General features: G+C 46.3%; 1 protein-coding gene across 5 annotated transcripts in view; it reads left to right on the top strand.

Annotated features, from left to right (window-relative positions):
* GSG1L (GSG1 like) overlaps positions 1-20,323 on the top strand; it is a 56,235-nt gene that overhangs the window by 19,029 nt on the left and 16,883 nt on the right. For all 5 annotated transcript variants that reach the window (XM_068206651.1, XM_068206650.1, XM_068206652.1 and 2 more), the window contains 2 exons: positions 13,168-13,320; positions 17,385-17,496. In XM_068206651.1, coding sequence (XP_068062752.1) covers positions 13,168-13,320; positions 17,385-17,496 — 265 coding nt within the window. The remainder of the gene's footprint in view (positions 1-13,167; positions 13,321-17,384; positions 17,497-20,323) is intronic.

Genomic DNA, 20,323 nt, shown 5'->3' with positions numbered 1-20,323 from the left:
CAGACAGACCAGAGCATGCACAAGGTGCCGGCTCTAAAGGCAGTGGGGTGGTTTTCTGCTTTATCCTCTTTCTCTGGAACTTCATTATGGTGCAGAATGCTTGGTGGCATCACCCACACACTTTCCAAAACAGCATTTAGTGCTTTGCTTTCAGGATTTCTTTTGGTTGTGTGAAATGCTGTCAGCATTTTTTTTTCCAGGAGAATTTTAGAGTTGCTGCATGATGTCAGTGCATATTTCTAGATTATTCTATTTTTCTTTTTTGAGGAAGGAGGCTCTTTCTGTGTAGTGTTATAAAGAAAATTCTATCTATTTCAGAAGACTTTCCATGGAGTTGTAAGGCATATTGACAGAAAGAGAGAGGAATGTTTTGTCAGAGATGGAAAGTGCTGACCATCAGACTCATAAACAAAACCAGGATAAATTCCACAACTGTACATCAAGTTGGACACTGCAACATGGTTAATCTGGAATTTTCACCATCAGTCTTGTACTCTCCAGAGCTACTTTCACCACAAGTGAAGAGAAAATTGATGCCTGATTTACTTTCACTGAACAATTCTTTAATGTCTTGATTTAATCTGCTCTTTTCCAGTTAGAAGGAGCTCCCCATTCCTTCAATTTCTTCATCCCCTCACTCAGCATTGACTTTATTGAGAAGAGACTTATCAACTATTCAGTTCCAGCCAGTTCAAGTCAATGACAAAGGATGAAATACAGTGAATAACAAATTTGAGTTCAGTTCAAACATTGTGGTTTTCACAGGCAATCGTGGAACTGGGAAACTTGGGACTAAACTTAGCTTCACAATGAGACTGCAGCTTATTCACTTTCTGTACATATTCTTATCATCAGTTACCACCAAAAAGTGGTTGTTTATCTGAAATGTCTCTGCAATACAACCTCCATTACTGCAGCTGAGCACGCAGCTTTCCCAAAGTTTTCCTTTTGGTTTTCCCTGGTCCAGAGAGGATCCCTGTCTGACCACCTTCAAAGCTATATATCCTGAAGCCTATGCCTTCTTCTGAGCACATCATCCTTCACTTTTAAGACACAACTTTTAAGACACGTTAAGAACACACTCAGTGTAGTTGCACAGCCCATCTGTGCTTGGGTCCACCACCAATTAACAGCAAGGTGGTGTTAAAATCCTGCAGATTATTTAAAACCCTCTGATACAGAAAAAGAACTATCATAAAACTCACAGTAAATAAAACCATCCATGATGAGGTCTAGTCACATCCCTACCACAAACCTTGCATTCATAAATGAAAATTCTTACAGTAAAAATCTAATAGTTTCTGGCCAAGCTTCCTATCTTTATGCATTAGTGCTGATCTCTGGTGTAGCTGGAAAATGTATCTCTGATCAGTTATTGTACCCTTGTCATATATCTCACCAATGACATCTACTAAAAGGAGGCAGCAAAATTTGGGGCAAACAGACCCACAGTATGGTATAAATAAGCATTTCCAACCCACACTAGGAGAGCTTTTTCCTGCATTTAAGGCAGCTGCCAGCAATCTGTCAGAACCTCATAAGCCTAACATTGAATTTATTAGCTGTTGCTGGTTCTTAGTGCCAAAGCTGCTTAGCAAAATCAGCTTCATGATGGTAGATATTAACTAAAAAAAAAAAAAAAAAATTTTCCCGTGAGAGTTTACATTTTCTATTGATAAAAATGATAGAGCAATAGCTGGTTACAGTGGCCAGGACTTCTAATGGGCTCTCACTGAGCCGATGTTGGGGTCCACAAAGTGCTCTAATTTTCACTACAGACATGAACAGTAAGACAGCAAATATTTCCAAAAGGAGTTGGAAGGGAGCTGTCAAAGTAGGCTGGACCTGATATTTCAGTTCTCCATTTCTTCTGGGATATTCTCTGAACTTAATCAAAGTTTTGTTGCTGCTGAATATTTTGCTGCCTGAGGAAGAAAAGGGTGATTTATTCAGCAAGGGACACTTCTGTCCCTGTTGTGGTGCCCCACCAGGACACTGAGGCTGGCACACTCCTCACCATATTCCTTCTCTTCCCATGGCACCTTCTGTCATCCCTTTCCCATGGCCTCAAATCTGTGCCCAAGAAAAATCCCAAGAGGCCATGGAGGATATGTTCAAAAGGAAGAATCCAAGACCAAAAATTGCATCTGGAAACAATGACACCACAATGGAGAGCAAAAGGTCCCACAAATGAACAGATAAATGGCTTCAGTGACACCACTACACCACAGCTGGACACATCCACAGGTGTTCCTCCCCCTGCTGTGTGGGGATTCCAGCTCCTGCATCCTGCTCTGGATGCATCACTGCCAGCTCTCAGCCAGAGGGTGAGCCCAGCCCAACTCCTTGGGCAAGAGAAATCAGCTGGAAGCAGCACTTGTGCTGGAAGCATTTTGCTGGAGAAGGGCAGGGCTTTGCAGGAAATGTGGTGCTCCCAGCAGTTTCTGGGATGGTGCTGGTGGAGTCTGTGACTTTACAAGCACCTGGAGTGCCCACAGCTGGAGATGAGGGACTCTGGCCTGAGAGCCCTGTGGGGAAGTGCTGCAGGAACAGGCTCAAATGTCAGTGTTGGCTCAAAGCTTTGAGATGGCCACACAAACACAGGGCAGAATTCCCAGGGCAGGCTCCTCACAGGTGTGGTACAGCCTGGCCAGGTTACTCCAGTGCTCTGTGGTACCTGATTTTGTGGAACAAGTCCCACAAGGAATGACAAGGCAGCAGGCCATCAGCAGCTGCCTGCATTGCACTGCTTCCTACCTACTGATAAACTCACACACATAAAATAAACCAGGCTTTTCAGAGACCACAGAGGCTGAGGCAAGGCAAAACCCCACAGAAGGAAAATTTTAATGGCTAGTGAACATTGAACAGTCCAAAATTGTACAGGGGGGCTTTTTAAATGACAGGCTGTCCTGGCAGAGGTAGGAGATGCCTCCTGCACGTCCTCTACACAGCCTGTGATGGTGCATCCCGAAGAGATGAAGCAATAACAATTCTGCATTGCCTAAAAAGTGGCTGGCAGAGCTAAAGTAGCACATGGAAAACAGCAAGTAAACAAATCAAGTCTCACCTAAACACAGCACAGAAAAAAGAGAAAGCTAAGCCAGTTCTGTACATGCTCCTAAACCAGCACTTCAACAGCAATTAATGAGAACAGAAAAACTAGATGCCTGATTTTAATGGATCCTGACATAATAGGTGTAGCAGAAATTTGATGGGAGAAGGATAATTAGAGGGACAATAACGTCTTGTTGCTGATTACACTGAAAGACAAAGCAGATGTCATGTACTAAAGCTGAATCAGAATAACAAGGTAATGTCATTAATGAGCAACACAATCTCTGTGGATGGATTCCATGTTCAGATAAAAAATGCAGAATTATGTTAGTGATCACCCCTTGGGACTGCTTCAGAGTCAGCAGGGTTAAACCTGATAGCAGAGAAGGTGTAAGGGCAGAAAACAAAACAGCAGGAGCTGACTCTAAAACACCATGCACAGACCAAGAAATGTTATGCATGATGTAGAGACAAAATTTGGACATGAGCATGGAGAAATTAGTGGAAAGTTTGTTACTCTTGACTTACCCCTACACTTGATTCAAAATGTTAGTAAGAGATCTCTTGCATGACTTGTATGGCAGAATCAGCTTCCTTCAGAAGAAATAAAAGTGTTTTTAAAAGTTGTGAAGAAGGGAACTCAAGAAAAGCAAGAGCTGCTTAAAATACATAAGCATGTCCAGCTAAAAGGACAACTGAAGCTTGAAAGCCTGCAAACCACTGGATACACTGCAGGCCTCTGAAGCATGAACAAACCCTTCTCAGTCACTGAGTGACTGAGAGCAAATGGCAGATAATGATCAGTGTTGATAAATGCCAAGTGGGGAACATGAGGAGTCATCCTACCTTTACATATATAGTGATGAGTTCTGAATTAGCTTTTCCCCTCAGGATAGAGTTCTTGGGCGATGACAGACACTTCTATGAAAACATTCATTCACTGCTCTGCAGAGATTAAGATGGAAAAGAAATATTAGGATCATCGTAGGAACCAAAGAACAAAACAAGAAGTCACCATGCCACCACAAGTACTCATGATGTACCCACCTGCAGCTACCTGTGAGCACCTCTCATCCCTCCCCTGCCAGCCCCAGCTCAAAGCACTGACAATAAAATTTAAAGACATACAGAGAAGAGTTACATTTATAGTCAAAAATAGGGAAATACTTGTTTGGATGAGAAGGACAATGCAGAGCAGGTTTCAGGCTAGAAAAGAGAGAAACAAGACTTGTAACAGCCAAGTCAAAAAACAAACCTCCTTTTTAATGTACTGGATAGATGTTCCTAAGAAGAAAAAAAGATCAGTTTTCTAAGAGGAGCACTTAGAGTCCTGTATCAGTAAAAAGAAATATAACTTGGTATCCCAAGAGAACTGTACACTTTCCAAAACAGGCTCTGTATTCTTCTTGAATACTTCCTATTGCATTATAATTCATATATCTGCAATAGGGTAAATCCATACCCACAGACAAATACCTGTGCACTTATCACAGGAGAGCTATGATTAAGTGTGCAGGAAAAAAATGTGTTACTTGTATTTTATCTGTGTTTTCTTACACATCTGTTATGAATCACTGAAGTTAGTTTTAAAGGGCAATTAGACTTACAAAGATGAAACCATTCTTACCAGCAGAATACAAGCTAAATTCCTAATTACTGAAGGAGGAAACAGTCCTGTTTTTCACACTGGGGATGCCAAGATGTGGGGAACACTGGTCTGAACATCATTCATTTCTCAGCCCAGTGCTGAGGGTGGAAGTACATCACGGGCCCTGCCCTAGTGGTCTTCAAAGGGAAACATTGAGCCCAAATATATTTAGTAAGGTACATGGGATAATTCTCTTTTAGAATATTTTTCATCATCTTTTCCATTGTCTTGCTCTACTCATTATATTACTACTACACCAGGAAAAAGAGATTATGGATACAAAGATATCCCACAGTCTGCTCAGTATCATACACAGGATTCAATCTGCTCGATGCCAGAGCCATCAGAAGACATCATCACATAGAAGAGAATCATTTTATGAGTCACAGCTCCACCTCACCTTCCGAAATAAAGAAACTAACCAAGAGCTAAAGCTAAACAAAACCAAAACACAGCTTTGCCTCCCTCCCCTCAGCAGTGTCAGGTATTCCTCCTCTGGTTTCTCACATTCTGCAAGGCTCAGTCCCTTGTCTGGGTGCCAGCCCTTTATCTAGCCTTGCTGCCCGATGCAGTTGACTGAACAGGCAGCTCTAGGTACCTCAGTGGCACTGAGGGTTAGGAAGCTTGTGGTGTCTCTGGTGGCTCTGTGGTGTGTCTCTCTGCAGCACGAGGATGGGCAGATGGCCGGCTCTGCCGTGACGCATTAACCAGCAGCGCGCAGTCCGCTGCCAGCCACAACAACATGCTCAGGGTTTATTCTTTTCACCATTTTGTATTGATCACTCCAGCATTTCTGGCTTGGAATTCCCAGGATTGGAGTAGCAGAGAAGAGCAGATGACTAAACCCATCCAAATGGCACTGGAAGAGAGAGGGAGATTTACATGGAGCTGGCCTTACTGCCCTTCCAAAACAATGTGCATAACATTTCTCAGTGTGTGCCCATTTGCCTCTTGAAGAAGAGAGATTTAAGTGAGACCCAGGTGTCAGTTCCAACGAAGTCACTAAGTGTGAAAAAGCAGAGAAATGAGTCAAGAAACACAAGAACGGCAAAAACAGACTAGGAGACCACATGAGCAGAACTTTTTGCTGCTGCTAAAATGAGCAGGGGTGACAACTCCCCGTGTTCCTGGCTGCCACAGTGTGAATGGACACCAAGGAGGAGAATGAAATGCCTTTACACAAAGAAGAGATGCCACCTGCAGGGTGCAAGTTCACAGCCCCCAGAACCAGGGCTGGCCCTCAGACAGGGCTCTTTTCCCCACACACATGGTGACACCTGTCTAGTTGACTTCCCACAGCCTCTTGTGGTTTCCAGTGTTTTGTGGCAGTTCAGGGATCTTGGGGACAATGACTGTGAGCCACAGGGTGAGAGCAGCACTTTCTCCCCCGGGCAGCAGCAGCAGTGTCTGGCTTAGCAGCTGCCAGCAGGGAGGTGAGGAGTTCCACACTCTCCAGGACAGCATTGCTTGGACACTGATGTCTCCTCGCTGCTCAACAAGGCAGCACTGGCTTGTCCTTCAAGTGCCACGCTCCTGATTCCACCGCAGTCAGGCATGAGGATTTAGGAGCACACATTGCTCAGCTCCACTGCTTTGAGCAGACAGAAGGGTTTTTGTCATATGATGAACTGTGATGCAGAAAACTCCCCAAAGCTTCTACTTGCCCCTCAGACTCTGTCAGACAGCTCAGGGCTGAACTGGCAGAGGAGTGACTGGAGCTGGTGTCTCCCCATAGCTCAGACAGACCCTGGCTCTCAGGGCAGACGTGTGACACTGAGTTATGAGGAACTCCAAAGCTCTCCCAGAGCTCTCTGGCTGCCTGCAGCATTGTCCAGCCGGGTCACTTGCTCAGGGACAGTGTGGCAGAGTGTGACAGCTCAGGTGAGGCTGCTTTGGGCAGCCCCTGACCCCACGAGGACAGCTGTGCTCTGGGAAGGGCTGGGATGCAGCAGCCACAGATCCACAGGGAGCACAGGCTGAGGCAGTGGGTGTTCCTAAGGAGGATGAATTCCCACTGAGGCATTCTGAATGTGAGTCTGCCCCAGTTAGGAAGCTAATTTTCTGTCTGAAAGGGCCCTCAGAAATCAATACAGATTCCAGACCATTTCTTCTTGGGCACTGCTCAGGAAGGCTGGGCTTTCAGCAGGCAGTGTCACAGCATGGCAGGTAATACATTCATTTATGGGTATTTTTATGCTGGAGAATTTCCAAGCCACGCTCCAAAATGCATGACAGACATTTCCAGGCACACAGTCCCTGCCTTTGCTGGGTATAACATGGTTAACATGACTCAGCAACGTCCTTCAGGAATAGCAATATGATTTTCCCTGAAGAAATCCTTTAAGAGCAAACAGCTCATGTTTATGGATTCAAACTGCTTTGAAGTCACCCAGCAATTCCTGTGTTGGCCACCTCTTCAGTTTCCTTGAGAACATGCACCAGCACAGTATCTTTGTCAGTCATTTCCATGGCCTGGCCAGCCTGAAGGAGCACCCAGAAGAGGATTTCATTCTTTCATCTGGAGATAGGACCTCAAAATCTGCTGTCAGATCCCATTGGCAATGTGAGCTGGCACCAAAACCCAACTTTTCTGATTTGACAAGTGTGCATCAAACTCCATGGCTGCATGTGACTGTAGGTGGTAGGAGGTATAGATGTGATTTAAACTCTCCAGAACTGGTTTGTTGGCCTCATTTATCTCAAAAACTCAACAGTAATTGAAATTATGGAATTCTGACATTCCAGAAACAGCAGCAAATGTTTCTTTATCATCTGCACATAATCCCATTCAGATGTCATCCAAGTTCTTGGTGTTTCAATCCAAACTGGTAACAAGCCTGAGAATGGTTTTAATAATGCAACACAAGAATCATTTTGGGATTTTGTGGGGAAGGAGCACAGAACATGTCAGGCTTGACATGGCTCAGTTTAACCAGAGCTCTCTCATGGAAAAGATGGAGTGAACTGTTGCTGTTTTGTGTCAGGAAATGGCAGTGGATTTGAACAAGGAATGAACTTTGGGTATCAAGCAGTCAAACTCAGCTCAAACCTCCTGGAAGTCATTAACAACGTTGTTCTTTGGGTTCCTTCATCAGGAATTCACTGAATGCCTCGAGCTCTTCTAAGCAGAATTCCCATGACCTTTTTCAGAATCCCTGTTCCATGGGAAGCTCAGCACTGGAGCTCCCTGACTCGGTGCTCCATGGGAGGAGTGTTCACTCGCAGTGCCTTCCTCAATGGCCAGGGCTGACCTGAAATTATTTTAGGTTCTGGGAGGAACTTTGGAGGCTGAGGTAAAGATTCTTTCTCCCACTGTCAGAAGAAATGTTCCATTTGTTCCATCCCTTCAGGACTGTCTGCAATATCCCCTAACATCTCGGTGCAGGCAGGTGCACTCGAGTTGATCACCACCTTGCAGAGATGCACTCAGATCTGTGGATCTTCTCTCAAAATGCTGCTGCTCTCTGCTGTCAGACAGAAAGGCACGGGACTGATCCTGCCAGATGGCTCATGGAGTACTTGAGTGCCTAAAACCCCACTGGTCTTGTGGGTAACAGTTCTCCTCTCAGCCATAACGAAGAGTATGTTCGCTTCACTGGAGAGTGCTGGGAAATTCATCTCCTTGTAACAATGCTGCTGCAGGGCCTAAGCCCTTCAGGAGGTGACAGTGGTGCTTCCCACCATGAGCTCCATGGAGAAGACAGTCTCTCACACATTGGTTAGGAAACAACAAAGCTCAGAGACACAAATCTTTTTAATGTCCCAGCTACTGCACTGATGTTCTTCCTGCCATGAGATCGGATGATATGACTGTAATATGATTCCTTCTGATGCAGGAGCCCTATGACATAGGTTGATTTATGTGAAATCTTTCAGTGAGTCCCAGCTTTTTAATCTCAAATCCTGGGTGAGAAGCTGAGCCCAGGTCCTGTACTTTCAGGGATGTTGTCCTGAAGCTGGTGACCCCTTTTGCTCCAGGAAAAGCCTCACAGTCTATGGTGCTCAGGTTCAGAGCAACCCCACAGCATATCTGTGGGTGGGAGCAAAGATCCATTGTGTCCCACAGTAGCCAGTAGTGGCTCTGTCATTGTCAGCAGCACTGCTGAGGGGTGACAGACTGGCTGGTGGAGAAGCACCAGGGACAAAAACGACAGGAAAAGGTGTGTTAGAGCAGGAGGTGTTGATGGTACTGTTGTCAGTGGTCATCCAGATCACAGTGCCCACCCTCCTTCAGTTTCTCAGACACCGGGATGGGCCCAGATACAGGACAAGTTGATGTTCCACAGAGAGTGACAGGACAGCAAGACAGGACCCTGCCAGCTCCTGGCCAGCACAGAAGGGAACATGCAAACCCAGCACGATTTTCTCACCTAAAAAAAGCCCAGCAGGCACGAGGAGGACTTGACAGCTGTCATCCTCTGCATTATTCCAGGGAATCCTGGAAAGATTGGCTGAACACATTGTGTCCTGGTGCTTGCATGCTGGGTGGGCTGCTCACACATACCCGCCCTCATGTGTGTGGGAGTGCCACTGAAACCACTCTGGGTTTGCTTTTGCTTTAAAGTCCAAGACTCTCCTTTCCTGGGAGGTCTCACATTGGAATGTCCTTGGCACAGTGGCACATCCCAGCTGAGCTCCTCCCCAGCCCCTTCTCTGCACAGGCAGCAGTGGGCTTGTTGAACAAACAAACATGCATAAACAGGATGGAGACCAAAAGATGAGAGGAGTCTGCTGATTGATGAGAATACAGATCCTCAGTTACAGGCCATCCAGGTGGAACTCTCTAGTGAACCAAGTCCTGACTCTTCTGAAGGAGAGATTTTTCATAGAAGCTGAGTTAGGCCAGACAGGTCCCTGGGGCAGAGAACACAGGCTGGAGGGGAGTAAGCAGACAGAAAAGATGACAGCAGAGAAGACTGGAAAAGAGAAAGATACCCTGGAGATCTTCTTCCCTGTCACCTGGAATGACTGAGGTCCCCTCAAGAGAAGGAGCTCTCTACTTTGCAGGAAGGAGGCTGTAAGAGGTTGTGAGGGAAGTGATGCCAAGTGACTGCCTCATGAATCTCATGTTGAGAGAGGAGCAGTGGGAGATCACTTCACCATCAGCACAGAACAGAAAGACTCTGTCTCCTGAATTAATAACCTGAAGCAACTGTTCTGCTTCAGGCAGGCACAGGAAAATGCAAAATTCATACACAGGTTGCATTTTCTGGGTGTTATTATTTCAGATGAAATTCAAAATCAGAGAAGCAGGACAGGACATAGAACTATGCAAACACTGCGTGTGGGACTTGCCTTTCCCCACATTAGATGCACTAAACAAAAGGCACAGAGCAGGTATTCAGTTAGACCATGGAGTAAGACAAGAGAGTTCCTTGGTAGATACGAACAGGGCCCCAAAAAAGTAGTAATTGACTATGCCTCCCACAGCAAACTCACCCAGCCTTTGTGTCTCATCGGAAAAAAGATTTACAGGAGAGCAAAACTCACGTCTCATTGAGCTTTTCATCATTTCCTTGCAAGGTGATCCTGCTGGCAAAGCCACTCTTATCCCAGCCCTTTGGAAGGGAAGCCAAAGCACTCCCTGTGACACCAGCCACACAGTCAGGTGTTCCTCCCTCCTGCTCTTTTCTCCTTCCTTAGGAGAATAAAGGATACCAGCTGGCCCCAGGCCTTCCAGGCTCCAGAGCCCTCCTGTCCCTCTGAGCGTGTCCCCTTGCAATGGACACACGAACCCAGATGCTCCCACAGGGAACGTGCACCTCCCCAGCTCCTTGCCCTTTCCAAAATCGCTGCACTGGTGCCTGCAGCACCGGCTTCAGGCACTGGGTCACAGTGGGCAAAGGGTAGGGTGTGCATATATAGAGCTGAGTACATCACCTGAACCCCCAGAACCATCACCAAACCCCCAGAACCATCAACCAAACCCCCAGAACCACCACCAAACCCCCAGAACCATCAACCAAACCCCCAGAACCATCACCAAACCCCCTGACCCCTCCTGCAGGGCTGCACTCCAGCTCCTTGTGCCCTCCCTGTAGGTACCTCCAGGATTACCCTGGCCCAGGAGCAGAACCCAGCATTTGTCCATCTGCTTGGTGACACTCAAATCTACCAAGATCTCTCTCTAAGGACCCTCCTTTCTCAAGGGACTCAGGGTCTCCTCCTGATTTAGGATCACCAGGAGCAAACTTCCTTGAGAGGTCATTGATAAAAACATCCAAGAGAAGTGGCCCTAAGCCTGAGCACCACCAGCCTGATGTGACCCATGGACTGCAGCTCTTTGAGCCCAGTGGTTCCCCTGGGAAAGCAGAGCTGGAGCCACACCACAGTGGTGAGCTGCAGACACTGTTACAGCACTGCCCTGTGTGCACAGAGCACCAGTGGGGGTCCACAAGGCTTGATTCAGGGCGATGAACACCTGGGCAGGTGTGTTGTACATTAACATTTCAAGTGTGGGCTGAATGAATTACAGATCATTAATTAGGGCTCTCTGCTGCCTCAGTTTGTGGGTCAGGTTTGCAGCATCTGATTCTTCCAAACTCAAATCATTCCATCATTCTCTCATCACAGACACTGCTGGTTTGAGAAAATGAGGCAAAATCCCTTCTAAACCCTGCTGTTTCTGCTCTCTCTCACTTGCATTCCTTTTTTGAAGAGTGTGCCAGTTGACTGATACCAAGTTGACTAAGAGGAGTGAGATAAGCAGCTGTTTGCTCTTGATAGATGCAATATTGCACACACAGCCACTGTGAGCAATTAAAAGCTTTATTTATTGCTATCTCTGTAGTGTGGTTTAAGAACTCCAAAGGTCAGCTACAGTGGCAACAACAAATAGCACATATTAATTAGATGTAATTATAAAGATGAATTCCCAGAAAAAATATGAGCTGGGATCAGCCTGGTCACCAAGAGGCCACTCAAATATTTGATAAAAGTGAGACTGCATATCTGGTTTGATAAGCTGGACTGTAGGCTTTATCACACATGTGCTCTCGCAGTGAGGAGAGAAGGTATTAATATAAGTGAAGCCTGTAGCAGTCTCTATGGTTACGGCTAACATTTTCTAATATAAGCCATTGTCTTCAGATGCTTAACTTTCCATGTTTCAACTGCTTAGCCTGAAATTTTCCATCACTGCTCATTGTTTCCAGGTGAATTCTCTAGCAATCAGGTTAGCAAATGTACTGGAGAATTTGAGGAGATTCTCATGCTGAAACAGCAATTGGAAATTGGGCAAGGACTCAATCTTATCTCTTCCCATCCTCTCCAATTTACCCCATGGCTTGGTGACTTTCAAAGACTCAGCAGATCCTGCTGGAGGTTTTGTGCTGCTGGAATTCCCAAAGGTGACATCTCCTGGTGGAGCATCAGTCCCTGCTGGGCACTGCCCCATGCTCCCAGAGCCCCTGCCCTGAGCACTGCCCTGAGTCCTGCAGAGCTCAAACAGGGCCCTGACCCTCAGGGCTGCACCCAGGGGCTGAGGAAACTTAAGCCAGGCATTTTTGCATCTGCAGCTCCTCAGCTGAGCACGTTATAAACATCTGTGCCCACCCTGCTGTAATTGTGGCTGTTTCTGGGCGAGTCCCGTGGCACAAACCCTGTGAGAACACCCTGAATGAGACCAGCCATCCTGCAGGGCTGTTTCTAATAACAGCCCCCAGCAACAGGCTGTGGCAAGAATTTTGAAACATTGACTGAATTTATTTTCTTTGTGGAAAAGAGGCATCCAAGGCTGTCCAGCTCCCACCAGCACACAGACAGTCAGGTACCCTGTGCCATCACCTCCCTGCATGGTGGATTGTGCTCAGCTAAACGGTGGAACAGGTGGGGAAATTAATTCTGTGAGCTGTGCCTTGGCTCAGAGGAGCCAAGAGGTTCTCACACGTACCCACAGAGGTTCTGTAGCCAAGCTGAACAAGAACAGGCAACAGCTTGTTCTTTCTGCAGTGTCTTTACCACCCTGCCACTCTTCACATCCTCATTCACCGCTTTTTCTGTTTTTCTGAGCTTGGGCTGTGGTTCACTGAGTTTAAACTCTGTGAATCACAGAATCATTAAGGCTGGAAAAGACCACCAAAATCCTTAAGGCCAACCTTTAGTGGCAAATGTCCCCATGCCCCCAAACCACATTTGGAAGTGCCACCTTTACTTGTTTTCTGAGCCCTTCCAGGGATGGTGACTCTGCCACTCCCCTAGGCAGACAGTGCTTAATGACTTTTTCAGTAAAGAAATTTTTTCCCAATATACAGTGGATGTGATAAACATTTCAAAAAAAAAAACCAAAACAACCAAAAAACCCAAATTACAATTGGCGACCTCAAAAACCAACCAACTTTTCTTAAAAATTCCTAATACACAGTTACTCCTAGACATTCCCGATTTCCTAATTAATTTTTGCCAGCTTTAACCTCTTGAAAGTATTCCGCAGGTGATGACTGTTTGCTGCTCTTTGCCCCCAGGTGTGCTGTGGCTCTCAGTGGTGTCCGAGGTGTTGTACATCATGCTGTTGGTCGTCGGGTTCAGCCTCATGTGCCTCGAGCTCTTTCATTCAAGCAGTGTCATAGATGGGCTCAAGTTAAATGCCTTTGCTGCTGTCTTCACTGTGCTTTCAGGTATGGACCTCCCCTTCCCCTTTTTACCACCACAAAGCAAAATTCCACAACTTTGAGAGAATAAAACCCGGAGGCTCCAAGACTCTCTTATCCCCATTTAGCTATCGCAATTTTTCACTGTAATTTTTTGTTCCTTTGGCACAAAGACTGCATGATAAATTCTCCTCTTGCCAGGGAGAAGTGAATATCCTCATTCCTGATTTCACAGCAGCAATGCAGTAATTATCCTTCCCCAGCCCGCACAGCCATTACCACAGCTCCAGCCCCAGCTCCATTTGCAGCATCATCACACTCATTTTCCAGAGGAAAATTAAAAACATGTAATGCTGAAAAGTCTTTTTTCTCTGCTAATCCTGAAAGTAGGTGGAGGTTGGAAAACCAAAGAAAGGAGCTCATCCTGTTAATTAACAAAATGGAGAATGCAAAGGGTTCTAATACTGGCACTGAGGAGCAGCCCCAGGAGTGGGCTGGGACGTGCACATCTGTCAGAACAACTCCTTTGGGCTGGTTTCATGCTCAGCCTGTACCTGGGGCCCCTCACCATATGAACTTGAGGAATTCACTTCTCTGAAATAAGTCCAACCATGTGGTTGAGTGCCCCTTGACTTCTGTGAAGCTTTTTCTGGCTAAAACCCCCACTTTCCAGGATTTATACAAGCAGCCAGGGTGCCCATGTGAGCACTCCTGCATGGAACTCTCTGGCAGAAAGAATTTCTGCAATAGAAGTGCATTTTATCCTGCTGTATTTCAGGCTGGAAAACATTACAAGAGGCAGTGTACATTCTGGGAAGGACTTTGTATCTTCAGGGATAGCTGCAAATGGTGAAATAATAACAAAAAAGAAAGGTCAGAAGTAGAGCTGAGTGACAAAAACATCTGATAAGAACTGCCAAAGCATATTTTTCAGCTTTGGATATAATTTGGAAATTAAAAAAAAAAAAAAAAAATCTGTTCCAGTTTCAAAATCAAACTATGTGGATTTATTCAGCATTCAATCAATTACTTCCATGCTGTTCCTCTCTCCCTTCACCATTAACTGCAGTTTTAAAGTTTTGTAAGAATGATGAAGTTTTCTTTCCTACACAACTTTCTATTTTTATTTTGGCCTTCCCTCTTTCTAAGTACATTGCCAAGATAGTCCAAATATAAACTTCAGAATTTTACTGGGAAAATGATAGAGGAATTGAAACAAGGATAAAACCCCAAACCCCAGTACACTGCTAGCTGTTATTTTCAATGGCAGGGATATCAGGGGAAAGACAAAAAATATATTTATTTAAGCTTAGCATATTTATAATGACATAGCTTAATAGAAATTAGGTAATGAAGAGGACTTTCCATTGGAGCATAACACTCCTCATTAAATTCATGCTTGAGTTACCTCATAAAAGTGCAATGAGATCTCCACATTCTCATAGCTCAACATCTAAAGTTTAGGAAAAAATATCCCAACAGTGTGGTCACTTATTGTTGTTTCTATGAGCCACCAAAAAATACCCCACAACATCACAATTTTGGCATCCCTCTTAACCTTACACAAACTAAAAAACTTACATATGTCTCTCATGTAATATTTATAATAAAACATTTTAATTAATGTGATCTATTCCACAAAAAGCATTTCTAGCACAAAATATCAGAAAATGCTTTAAAATACATTGTCTTTTCCAAATTTCCTTCATCTCCAGCTTTCCAAAGCTCCTTAATTTCTCCCATTACTGACACCTCCATGCAGCTCTGGTCCTGCAGGGCTCAGGATCTCAAACCAGCTGTGAATGATCAGTGTTTCTGCACTGCCATCCACTCCAGCTCACCACATCACCAGGATTTTCCACCTGCAAACACCTCTCACCCTGGAGCCCGGATGGGCACAGGCATTGTGCCCTCCCTGCCCAGCCTCAAGCAACTTTTCCCAGCTGGGGGAAAAGATGGTCCTGGGCATGGAGCTCTTGTTGATTTGTGGTACAGGCAGCTCATTTTAGCTCATTAAGTGTACAGCAACAAGGACCAGAGGGTTTCCCCACTGAGAACTTGGCAAGGCACAGCTAAAACAGACCAAACCAAAAGTGAATGAAGCAGCACAACAAAAGATTTGCATTATTCTGCTTTAATTTGGATGTGGATAACAGCACAAACAGCCCTGCCAGGTGCAGACCCAGCTCCATCCCACCCTGCCATTAGGCAGATAAAACAAAGAACGTTTCCAGTGTTTGCTGGTGACCTCCTCCTCATCACCTGCATCAGTGAGTGTCACCTCAGCCTCCCACACAGCCACAGGGCTGAAGGTGGCTCAAACCCTGAGCAAGGTTTGTGTGACAGAGCTGAGCAGCTCAGCGCTGCTGAGGTTCGTCCTGGCAGTGTCAAACCTCCTGCTGCCTCTGAGTGACTATGACAGGTCTCAGGGCAGGCTGTAATATTTTATTAGGGTTGAAAAATTACTGACAGGACATATAGAAACAGCAAACTCCAAACTTAAGATCAAGGCACAACTGTCAGCTGAAGAAAAATCCACTGATTTAAAAAGTTCAGCAAGCTCCCGGTGCATTCTGGAAATTAAATATAGCCAGGATAAAAGCAAGGTGTGCAGCGCTTTGCTGTGCTCCCATTAGGCCACCCACCCTGCCCAAATCTCATTTCTCCTGGAGTGAATTGCTCTTTCCACCTCCTGTCTTTGCAGTGTGTCACTCCAACACGAGGCAGCTGAGCAAATCACTCCAGCTCCCTGTAACACAACGTCTTCCCTCAGCCTCTGCACTTGCTGGTATCAAATCTGACATTTGTCTTACTGAAGGTCCTGCTCAACATGCCCACAACACAAACATTGCCCAGCTTCCCTCCCCCAGAAGTGCCCTGAATCATCCACATGTCTGGGGAGGCTAATGGAGTGGTTTAGGTACTGAGAGCAAGAAGGAAAGAAGAGCCAAAAATTGGGTGTGGCTGGGGGAGGGAAATCCGGATCTTCCATGTACAGGAAGGGCAACCATGGAAAAAATTAGATGGCCAGAGAGAACAGTGAATGAACGGTCAAAGTGTAGCACACAGACCTCACTGCACCCACCATGGCAGAATATTGGTATTTCTAAGTGCCTTGAACTGCCACTGCAGCACAAGAGGCTCTTGTACTTCTGTCAAGAACTATTTGGGATATAGTGATCCAGCCGCACCCCCTTAGCCTGAACCCACACTTTCCAGAGCTCACTGGGGATCATCACCCTGCACTGCCCAGGTGCCATGGCAGGAACATCCCAAATTACTGTAGCTAGAAAATAGTCCAGCCTCAGAGCTGCTCCTGACCACCACTGCTTGAAAAGTAGGGTTTGGTTTTCCTCAAAGGGCTGTTTAAATATAAAGTTCAGGTGTTTTTTCCTGTTTAAACTGCAGGACCACAGTGGCCAGCTAAAGGCAGAGCCACTCAGGCTCTGTGATTTACTGCAGCCTTGTTCTTTAACTTCACAGAGACTGAAAGTCTGATCCTCACCCAGCTGCAGTTCTCTCAGTGAGCTCTAGCAGTGTCACAAAAGCATCACCAGCCCTACAACACCAAAAGTATCCCAGTGGGGTCCTCTCACCACACATCATCAGGAGAACCAAGCTCACTTCACTTCCTCGTGCAACTTCCCAGTGTTTTATGAGTGTTCAAATTCATAAATCCTAGCAAAATATGGGTATGTGGCATGAACGCACTGAGCCTGCCCTCCCTGCAGAAGCCTCTCTCCTCCTCCTCTCACCTGAGGCCCGTCTGTGATGGGCTGTGAGATGACTGTGGGTGGCACACCCCTGGTTTGCAGCAGCAGGGTTGGTGGGGATGCTCGTTGTGCAGCATTTTCTTCAACAATTTTCTTTCAACTCCTCTCTTAATTGAGAATTCAGAATGATGTAAAATAATGAGCTCTCAGTCACATCTTTCCTCTGCCCATGCAGCTCCCTCCTCCACAGTAGAACAGGAGGCATAAAAGTACAACAAAGACTTTTTTGGAGCTCTCAAAGCACTTCCAGCAGTAACTCCCTCAAGAATGATAAAAAACATTGGCACAAAAATTCCTGTTCTAATCCCTGCTTCCCAGGTCTCTTGGGGATGGTGGCACACATGATGTACACTCAAGTTTTCCAAGTGACAGTCAGCCTTGGGCCAGAGGACTGGCGACCACACTCCTGGGACTATGGATGGTCCTTCTGGTAAGTGTCACCCCACGTTCATCTCTTTCCTCTCTGGAGCTGTTCCATCATCCTGTTGGGATGCTGCACACATCACCTCCAGCTGCCAGGAGCACCCCTGTGGATCTCCAGCTGCCAAACCTGCAGGAGCATGAGCCCCCAGGGCCGTGCAGGTTTTGAGGTGTGGGGGACAGTTCAGTGCAGCAGCAGCTGTGCTATCAGCAGGTACAGAGCATTTGTAAATAAACAGCACCCACAATTACCAACACAGATTGAGCACTCTCATTAAAGTTCAATTTAGGAACATAATTGCCATGGCATTTCTGAGACTTTGAGCTTGTTTTTTTTTTTTTTTTCCTTGTTTTAATTAATGTCTCAGTTGAACCTTACGGTGCAGCTTTGAACACAACTGCAGAGGAAGGTGCAGTGCTCCTAGCACCATGAGACTTCCCTGTGGATCATGGGGAGAAGGCTTGGGAAAATGGACATGGCTTTATTTTAATTTTTTTTTTTTTACCTTTCCCATTTATCTTCTAAAATCACATAAAACTAACTTGGCCAAGACACAGCAACTATGTTATATTGCTTGCACGTTTATAAGAAGCTTACCAAGAGCAGGACGCTGTGGAGTATAAAAATACCTGCAAACAACATCCCCAGTCCTCCAGAGGCATCAGCCTCTTTGGATGGATAGGGAAAATACTTTCTTCTTGTAATTTCTAAAAATAGCACATTATTTTCTTTCCATATCAAAACAAAGACAACAATCTTTGCTAACACCAAGTAAATACTTCTTATGCACAGCACTGCAGGGAATTATTAGTCTTTCCTTCTCACCTCTTTCCACTGTGTTTCATAGGAGGAGTTGCTACCATTTTAGCAACATGTTACAAAATACAAATCACATTATATTTAAAATACAGCTTATTTGGTGTCTCAATAATGAATATTTATTGCATGTGATAATGGACTTATAAATACATTGCATTCACATTTATAATATTTATATTAATATTTATAACAAATCTGTCACAATAATTGTATAATTTTCAATAGATTTAAATAATAAGGCGTATTTGTCTTCAGTAATCTATTTTGTAATTTACTGCAATACTCAGACTTCAAAATGTTGTTAAATGTCTTGCATGATAAACACTGATTAGATTATTCTCCTTCATCTTGTGCAAGCCAAGAGCCCCCATGGCTCAGAGTGGGCACCAGGGTCCTTCAGGGCATCCTGAGCTCTCCCTGGCCCACTCATCCCACCCACACTCCCTGCTGGGAGCTGTGTCCCCAGAGATGGAGCTGGTGTCCTCAGAGATGGAGCTGGTATCCCATGGGAGATGGGGCTGGTGTCCCATAGAGATGGAGCTGGTGTTCCATATGAGATGGAGCTGGTATCCCATGGGAGATGGGGCTGGTGTCCCATAGAGATGGAGCTGGTGTCCCCAGAGATGCAGCTGGTATCCCATGGGAGATGGGGCTGGTGTTCCATACAAGATGGAGCTTGTATCCCATGGGAGATGGGCCTGGTGTCCCATAGAGATGGAGCTGGTGTCCCACAGGAGATGGAGTTGGTGTCCCATGGGAGATGGGGCTGGGAGCTGTGTTCCACAGAGATGGGGAGATAGAGTCCCATAGCAGATGAAGCTGGTGTTCCCTGGCAGATGAGTTTGGGCTGTGTCCCATGGGAGATGGAGCTGGGAGCTGTGTCCCATGAGAGATGGATTTAGGAGCTGTGTCCCATGGGAGATGGATTTATGAGCTGTGTCCCATGGCAGTTGGAGCTGTGTCCCATGAGAGATGGGTTTAGGAGCTGTGTCCCATGGGAGATGGAGCTGGAAGCTGTGTTTCATGCGAGATGGGTTTAGGAGCTGTGTCCCATGGCAGATGGAGCTGGAAGCTGTGTCTCATGCGAGATGGGTTTAGGAGCTGTGTCCCATGGCAGATGGAGCTGGGAGCTGTGTCCCATGAGAGATGGGTTTAGGAGATGTGTCCCATGGCAGATGGAGCTGGGAGCTGTGTCCCATGGGGGATGAAGTCCAGAGGCTGTCCCAGAGCAGCCTCTCCCTCAGCTCTCCCTGGGCAGCCACAGCCAGGGAAGGCACAGTGGGCTTTGGTTCAAGGACCAGGACTGCCCCTGGACTGGGTCTCACTCTGGAGGACTCTGAGATACAAGCAGGGAAATATGTGGGAGCAACATCCCCTGTGCCCGAATTCCTGGGGTGAGAGCTCAGCTTCACTCCACACAGCCACCCTGGGAGCTGAGCTCCTCTCCAGCCACTGCAGCCACAAAGCTCCTTCTTGCACTCAGCAGTCTCTTTCCCTCCGTCCCTCCCTTCTCTGATGCTTCCAGGGCAGCCCATTTATCCATGCAGGATGTGGGGCACAGTGCAAACACCAGCTCAGCTGGCACAGGGCTGAGCAGCAGCAGCATTTTCAGCCTGCAGTGCTGCTCAGCAGCCTGAGGACAGCCATGGGGTCCCTCGTGCCATGCTAGTGATGGGCAGCAGACCTGGAAAAGGAAGGGCTGGAGGTCAAAAGGAGCAAAACCAAGGCTTCTGCCTTCCAGCTAACACTGTGCCAGCATTGTTGTACAGACCAGAGAACCTTCCCTGGCACCACCCAGACTCAAACGCCTTCTTTAAGAAGAGTTAATTACAAATGCCCACCCAGCCTGCTGGAAAACCACACATGCAGGAATTATTTCTGCTCCACCTGGGTTCTGATGCTGTCCTGGAACATGAGCTTTGAGAAGCCCTGACCCAGCAGTTGTCACCACCACCCTTATCTCCAGCCTGCTGTAAATGTGCCAGTGCAGCCCCCAGCCACAGAGCAGAGCCCAGAG

The sequence above is a fragment of the Anomalospiza imberbis genome, chromosome 16, assembly GCF_031753505.1.
Source record: "Anomalospiza imberbis isolate Cuckoo-Finch-1a 21T00152 chromosome 16, ASM3175350v1, whole genome shotgun sequence".
In the NCBI taxonomy this organism is placed as follows: Eukaryota; Metazoa; Chordata; class Aves; order Passeriformes; family Viduidae; genus Anomalospiza; species Anomalospiza imberbis.
The sequence above is the reverse complement of the archived record's forward strand: the minus strand, read 5'-3'. Positions and strand labels throughout refer to the sequence as shown.